This window comes from Chaetodon auriga, chromosome 20 (genome assembly GCF_051107435.1).
Source record: "Chaetodon auriga isolate fChaAug3 chromosome 20, fChaAug3.hap1, whole genome shotgun sequence".
In the NCBI taxonomy this organism is placed as follows: domain Eukaryota; kingdom Metazoa; phylum Chordata; class Actinopteri; order Chaetodontiformes; family Chaetodontidae; genus Chaetodon; species Chaetodon auriga.
The window spans coordinates 7,341,621-7,349,641 of record NC_135093.1 but is presented as its reverse complement, the minus strand read 5'-3'; the positions used below and the strand labels follow the sequence as shown (position 1 = coordinate 7,349,641).

Below are 8,021 nucleotides of genomic sequence, written 5' to 3'. Positions count from 1 at the left end.
GTACTCCTTTCATTTTAATAAACCACCTGGGTAACTTCTGAACATCTGTTACAGTCCTCTGCCACGTTGGCTTCCTTTTGTGCTGCTGTTTTCTCGCCTCTCTTATTATAATAAAGGAGAAGTGACGAAGATGACAAAATGCAGAAGTTGTGGGTGAATGTAAAACTAAAACAAATTATTAGTATTTCCATGCCAGAAGTGAGATGTTTAACAGATAATGTGAAAGAAAGTTTATTGTAACAAACAAAATGCAAAAGGAACAGACCGGAACATCAGCAAACAGTCTGGCAAGCCAAAGTATCAGGGCCCCTTTTTATCACCAGCCAAGAGACTTGTGTCAACAGACAGAGACCTGCCGACCAACCTCACACAATCCTGCAAACCAGCTGCAGTTGGAATGTTTGCATACAGTGTCAGTGTAAACATCTGTTTTTACAGAATGAGTCCTTACAGTCCCGAGGACAACTTCAAACAACTTTTGGCCAATTACAAACATGCATGTACAGCAAACTACAGTATACATGTGCGAGAAAAGTACCCCGAAAGAGGGGAGAAGAACCTGTGGAGCACATTCAGAGCTGGATTCATGACTTTTAGCATAGAGAAAAATAAATAAATAAGCATGGGACATTTCTTCTCCATCTCGTGTTGAAATTACCTGGCAAAACATTAGTATTCCCTCTTCCTGCCATGAATAGTGCTAAACAAAGTAATTCATTTTTTGGCTATGCATAAACATTTCACTTCAAGTTTCTTGTTGAAAAGCAGCTTATGTTGCTAACTCAGAAGTTGCTGGACAAAAATAATTAATGGGGGTTCCTGGAAGTGTTTGAAACAGCTCATTATTGTTCAAAAACCCACAGCTATCTCCCTCAGGACCTCTGATATTTGCCAAGGAAATAAATTTTGACAGGCTTGCAGGACAAGCCAACGATACAGTTTGCGTTGAACAGAGAAAATAGTCCAGAGTGCAAAAACAAAGATAGCTTTCTATTTTCACCATGCTGTACCCATATGTGAAGTCTCAATATCATTTCAAACACCCTTGCTTCAAGAGTCAAGACCTTTATATGTGTTTTCCACTCAACAAAACATCTTCTTCATCAGACTGTTTTAAATAGTAAAAAACTTTAAATAGGACACCATCAGAAAATATATAGCTCTCAGCACCAGGATAAAAGACCCCAATAAATATCATTCCAGAGTTTTCTGAAAGGTTTTTCCTGCATCAATATTCAGAGTTCATGTTTGTCAAAGTCTATAAAAAGTTAAACACTTTGTCCTCAATCAGGCTTATGGACTTATCTGTTAGCATTTCTTCACTGTTCACAGATTTATACCCAAAAAGCTTGAGCGTTGGCCCACAAACGTTCTGTACAACCTGCGCTATTTTGAATGGTAAACTGAACCTCCATTTCTCTACTTGTTCTGAGGAGTTTTTCTGTGTAGAGTAAACACCGCTGGTCTTCTTGGAGCCCTGGATGTTCCTCAGGATCCAGGATTTCACTTGTGGAGTGAACGGGATTCCAGTAAACTGGTACATTTCATTTGCCTTCCTCATGGGGAACCGAGCGATGTCCTCGTACCGTACCAGCATGTAACGCCCGCGCAGCCATGGTGGCTGTCTGAGGCCCATCTCAGCGGACATCCTTATGTTGTCACAGTTCCCTTTCAGCTTTCTCACTTCATCATCATCAATGGGTACATCCCCACCCTTAGCCCACTTCTTCCAGTTCCTGTATTTGGCTTCAAAGGCCACCATGCGCGAGGCTAGTACAGCCCGAGGATCCCGAACCAGCTGAATGAACTTCATGTCAAGGCGTGGGTCCTCAGCCAGAGGACGGAGGGTCTCAAGCTGGCGCACTCTCACTGACTTGATGGCCCTGTGATCCTTCTGGAGGCAGGACTCCGACGCCATGGTCAGGTTCAGGGGTCCACAGCGCCTGGTCCTGCAGTGATAAGGCTCAAAGACTCCTTTGATGGGGGGACTGCAGACCGAGTCTCCACACAGAGAGCTGCTGGACTCCCTGCGGAAAAGGGCTGTGGTGATGTGGTCCACAGGGCGGGGCTCGATGAAGCTCTCCAGCAGGGAGAAGTCACACAGGAAGAGCTGCTGGAGCACGTCACGGTACGCCTTGGCTGCCACAGTGGCGTTGGTGCCACCGGTCTCCAGCGTCAACATCTTCTCCACATGCCACAACGGCTCAAACAGGTAGAACATGTTGCCACCTTGCTGGTTGAAAAACTCACCCACAAACGAGGAGCCCGTCCTGGTGGTGGCTAACAGGAGGATGTGTTTCCTTCCCCTCCTCACCACCCCCTGGTGCTCACTGTAGTTTTCCAGGCGCCGCTTCATCAATGTGAAAGCAGAGTCCATCTTGCGGAGGGAGGTTAAAGAACCATTGTGCTTCAGCTGTATGTGGGGCTGTAGGAGGGTCTGGGGGGTCTGCTTTAAGGTGAGCTTATCTGACACCCTGAAAATGCAAGAAGGATGAGTTATATTTCAAAGTTAACAGACAGAAATTGTAGTCTTGTTATTACATTCACACTTGCAGTAATTTTGTATTGCTCAAGGAGTTTTTGTTAAACGTCTGTTTATATCTGGGAAGAGATACACATCCAAGAACCTGCAAATCACAAAAGCACTCCATTCATCACTGAAGTGGGCTTACCTTGAGATAATGTTGTTTTCCTTCTCAATGATAACAAGTGTCACAAAAAAGACGATGGATATTGTGTATTTGATCCTCATTCTTGGATGTAGCTGTGCCTGGATATGCGTTTACAGACTGCTTCTTAATAGGTTCTGCCAATCTCGCAAGTCTCCAGTCGCCTTCTTAAAGAGCTTTCCAGTTATTTGTATTCCCCGATGTAGGCGATGTTTCACCCTGTAAATGAAATGAACATCAACCTGTCAGTTACACATTTTGCACATGCACATTTGAGCACAGCTGTGAGTAACGGCTTCACTCTCAATTCTTTGTGTCGAAACTCTTTCAGGTATTTGTTTTAACTACTCATTGAAATGAGGAAGTTGACAGCCGCTTGTTGCATCTGTAGAACTGCCCTGTGATGCATAGTCATGCCTTTTTTCTTCCTGTACTGGCATCCAAAACCAGTGATGGAGTCATTTACTCAGAGACAAAAACACCATATCTTAAAAAGGTAAGAATTGAAAATAGCTGTGTGTGTTGTACTGGAATCTAAGCCAGTTCTTCCCACGAGGAAGTCCTTGTTATCTTTAAGTGCACCAGTGCATTTCAGGAACATGCCCACCCACCATGCAAGAATAAAGCTTGGTGCACATAGAAAAACAGTGTTTATGAGTCGGGCTTTGTAGAAGTTATTTAAAGAATGGGGAGAAAAACAACTGCAATCAAGCACAATTTTGTAATTAAACTGCAATTCCACAGCTATAAAGCTGCCTGCCTGCGTTAGAGTGATAATCCTACCTCCCACTGATAGGTAGCAGACCAGCCTGTGGTCCAAACTGCCAGCTGCTCCTCCATGTCAACACTGGGAGGAGATCTTTTCAACAGAGGCCCTCATTGACCTGGGCTACTGTTACAGTAGACCATCTGGTGGTCGGCTAATGGTTTGCGGCTTCCTCATAATGTGCCGCTGTGCGTCTAAAACTCTGACTGAGACTGAGGGGGACACATGTCCAAACATAACTGCACAGTGCTGAAATTGAAGGGGAAAGGCTGCTTGTCATGGAGACATAAATTATTGTGCTCTGAGCCTGCAGGTCATTCAGTACTTCCGTCGGTCTGTAGAGGGCAGGCAGTGGGTAGTCAGATGAAAATAACAGTGGATTTAATTATGCCTATTTGGAAATGTCTCGCACATTCCTGAAAGATTGATGTTACTCCATTTTTAAGATAACATCAGCTTGGTTCAGATCCCTGACTGATCTTCAGATTTCCACATAATCCTTCCTTATGTCTTCTGCTAGTGAAAGGGTCAATAACACGGCAAGAGTTAACGAGACAGTCTGCACCCTGAGGAAATTGGCAGTGTTATTTTTATGTGTGCCCACAAAAATGCTGAAGTTAGGGTGTACAGACGGCCTTTTTAAACCCCGGAATCAGACGTCTCAGTTCATGAAAACACTTGCTTATTGGATCTGTCAGGTGCTACTCACAGTACCCTGTGTATGTCTGTGATTTCTTGTGCATCTCTTTTAAACAATTGCAGGTCTGTACCCTCTGGTGGAGCGACACATTAGTGAAACCTGTGCTATTAATCAGCAGAGCAAGCAACTCACTCACTGCAGCGAGGTAGTCATGTGTTTGACACAAAACAAGCAGCACTGTGGAGGAAGCGCAAAGCCTGATACATGACCAGGTCTGGGGGTCCAGTGCTCACATCCTGTTGCGACCTCTGTCCCGCGCCAGTTTTGAGCACAGAAGCCAGGCCAAAGGACTGCAGTCTAAACACAGGGAATGGTTGGACACTGCCTGCGAAATTCTCTGGGAGGGAATGGGAAGTTTAGAGCTCCAATAGAGAGCACTGTTGACGTGGAACGGCGAGTAATGAAAAGGTGAACAGCCTGTGTACTGAGACACGTTTTCACCGGGAGGAAAAAATCAGCTCTGTCTTGCACCACCCTGCCGCATGCCACAACCACAAAGGTCTCTTTACACTGGAGTGACTCTAAACCTCCTTTGGGCTGAGATCGCAGAACATAAACTCCCAGGTCACTCACACGTCACAGGGTCAGTGAATAACCCCCTGGATGTTACAAGTCATGTAGAAGTGGTCACAGTCAGCTGTACCAAAGGAAATGACTGAGTTCTTAAGCCCTCAGTGGTCATTTGACAAATGCAGTCATGGTTTGTCTCAGTAAACCAACAGAAGATTTGAGTAAATCTGCAGTTACGGTACAGCATATTTGTCCTGCAGTTTATTTTCAGTGGTGACTGCACCTGAACAAATTAAGACATGAGTGAGCGATGACTGTTGAAGAAGTTGATGTGACATAAATTTACAGTACTAACAGCATATTTCTGTGGGACCGAGTACTTATTTAAGACTTTTTAGGTCTCTCCATACGTGATTTAAAATAAGCAAAAAAAAAAAAAAAAAAAAAAACGGTATCAGCAATTCATCAAGAAAATAAGTCATCTGAGGTTTTGTCATTTATATGGTAAATTAGATGTACACCAATTATCTCAGCTTATTGCATCTGCTGTGTAAAATAAAAAAAACGCACACACGAGCAGACATTCTTGAATATTCACAGACCACTGAGGCATATGACACTTTTGATCATCTGCTCATAACAAAACCGCCGCTGCACCATTTATCATCTTGCTGCAAATGCTTTTAATAGCTGCCTTTTATTTGATGTTAAATCTTACATGAAGACAAATTAAACACAACCAAGTCGACCACCCTTTGCATTAGATATTACAAGTGCACACTATAGTATTGCAAATGTACAACATATATATATTTACAGAAGATCCCATTGCAGTGTTTTCATCTGTGGCCAGCAGAAAAAGGGATGCTCTCTGTGTGATAACTGATGTGTCTTGATTTTCAAAATCAATTTTTCCATAGCAGTTATTCTCTGATATTTATCAGTGAAGGACACATTGTACAGTAGATTTGTACTATATTTGATAGCTGTAGCTACTAAAGTACATATTTAAATTTCACGTAAGAAACACATCATCAATGTATACAATAGGATGTACTGTTAAACCATTTTTAATTAGCTACTTAAATTATGTCAGATATTTACAGTAATTCACTGAATTAGCCGAACGCCGACATTCCCATTTGTTATTTTATCTATAACCATCTGAATTTACTATCCAGAAAATGTACAGTTCAGTCATGTGTCAGTATCACAATGCAAAGTCACATATACTGCCAAAGAGTGCATTTTTTCTATGTTTTTTCCTAATGTGGTGTATCATGGCATGTACCTTGGCCACTTACCAAAGAGAAACAAAGTGAGCTGTGTTCAGTCATTACCCATTTGTTTGGAAAGCTTGTGGCCAGTGTAAGTCTTGGTATTGGTCCCTGTCAGCTGACTTCAGGAGTGTGCTCATCAAAGAAAATGGATTAAGCTTTTGGCCACATCTTTGTTAGAGATGAGCATAAATGCTCATATATGTTCATATGGATCTCACCTGAAATTCCCTGACATGATGTGAGTACATCATCAAGGCGTTTGATAGTCAGCATCTCGTTACTTTTGTACTTTATAGTAACCTGCCCTTCATGATAGTGCCGGTGTGACGTGTTATCAGAGGAGGCATCTCAGCTGTATCAGTCAGGATGTCGGGGGAGGGGTGGAGAGCAGCAGAGAGGAGTGTGGCATGCAGACAACAGGTTTAATTTCAGGCCAGATTCATGCTTGTTTGGTAAATATGTGTGAAACAATGTAGTCATTTTACACTTGGAGAGTATATGCAGTGGTTATGCAGCACCTTTGCTGGTCAAAACGCATGCATGATATGTGTGTGAATCCAGAGCAGTGACTTTGCTTTTAATTTCTAACTTGACGTCTCATCTGATAGCATCTCAAAAACAGGAACCGAAATGGAGGGAAAGCCCAACTTCTGTAATGCTGTGAAACAGTGATAATGGACCAAAGTCAGCGGAGAGCGTGCGCTGCGTTTTAAAGGTCAAAAGGAGAAACTGGCCAAAGTGAAATCATGCGTTCTTAATACAAGACACTTAGAAGAGTCACTCTCCCTGAAGTGACCTTTTGTAAGAGAACCACCACAGTTTGTGGAGATTTCTGCTGTTAGAGCTCAGCGGCGCTCCCATGAGAAGTTATTAGTTTATAGGTTTTAGTTATTTATAAGGAACACTTTGTCCGCTCTCCATACCCACCATCATGATGCGCTGCGGTGTCTGAAGGCGTCCCCCGCTTCGGGTCATCCGTGAAGTTGATCAGCCTTTCCTCAAAGTGCGACTCCGAGTGGAAGTTAATTCCATTACTTTCCAAAACTACTTCAGTTGTGTGACAAGAAACAGTCCAATCCGAAATGAGTGCTGCTTTTGGTAAGTGAAGCCTGTGGATCGGATGGGATCATGTTTGAGGAGGCTGCAGGTCAGGCTGCCCAGTGAGCTGAATGACAAGTCTGTGCAGCGGTTGCGACCCAGTGAATCACATGGGAAAGTTTAGTCCAAAGAAGCGGAGCCTCAGGCTGGAGGCGCACTGACACCACCCCTCACAGACCCCCCGTCTATGTAGTAAGGAGCCATACAGCGAATAAACTTTATACACATAACCCACATGAGAAACCATGTGAGGATGAACAGGAAGGTGTTGGACTGATGCTGCTGCAATGTGTTGCCGTTATTTCGGCCTATGTTGTGTTTTTAGAAGTTATTGATGTAGTCGCAACAAAAGAAGAGGCAAGCACTCCACCTAGCGGAAGAAAACAATGTGTGTCTCAAGTATTACTCTACATGGACAGAATCCGACCATCTCCAAACACTTACTGTCTATAAGGTGGTTTTTGTTAGAGTAAATCTAAGAGAAAGCAATTTACTCAAGTGCTGTACTTCTACTACATTTCGTGGGGAAATATTATTTTGTAGTCCACTACATTTATTTAATAGCTATTAAGATAAAAAAAAAAAAAAAAAATCCTTTATTAGTCCCACAGTGGGGAAATGACCAGTATTACAGAAGCGAGGGCATCAGTAAAAGAAAGACATTAAATAGCAAACAAACAATATAAACAAGGAAGTTACTTTGCAGGTTAAGATTTTGCGTATTTAACGTAAGACAAAAGAATGTTAAAAATGTTGTTGTTGTTGTTGTTGTTGTTGTTGTTGTTTTTGCATTACAGACAGAGTGAGGCCGGTCTGTATTATCAGTGGCATAGTTTAACTTTTGCTATGCCTACTTTAAGTACCCTTTGCTAATAGAACAATGTGGATTTTTACTTAAGAAATACATGAATGCAGGATGTTGCTTGTAATCATTTATTTATTTATTCATTCATTCATTTATCTATCTATTTATTTATTTATTTACTTACTTACATTTT

General features: G+C 42.4%; 1 protein-coding gene across 1 annotated transcript; it reads right to left on the bottom strand.

Moving 5' to 3' along the window:
* Positions 1-216: 216 nt before the first annotated feature.
* On the bottom strand, positions 217-7,135 carry chst3b (carbohydrate (chondroitin 6) sulfotransferase 3b). The gene is made up of 3 exons (XM_076760319.1): positions 6,853-7,135; positions 2,673-2,888; positions 217-2,474 (listed from the first exon to the last, which is right to left on the bottom strand). The coding sequence occupies exons 2-3, from the start codon at positions 2,750-2,752 to the stop codon at positions 1,259-1,261; spliced, it is 1,296 nt and encodes a 431-aa protein (XP_076616434.1). The 5' UTR covers positions 2,753-2,888; positions 6,853-7,135; the 3' UTR covers positions 217-1,258.
* Positions 7,136-8,021: the final 886 nt, after the last annotated feature.

Bases quoted from the DNA above. Each gene is read 5' to 3' on its own strand.
- chst3b (XM_076760319.1), bottom strand. From the start codon at position 2,752: ATGAGGATCAAATACACAATATCCATCGTCTTTTTTGTGACACTTGTT. The intron at 2,475-2,672 runs GTAAGCCCACTT...TTGCATTTTCAG, and splicing joins GAAAACAACATTATCTCAAG to GGTGTCAGATAAGCTCACCT.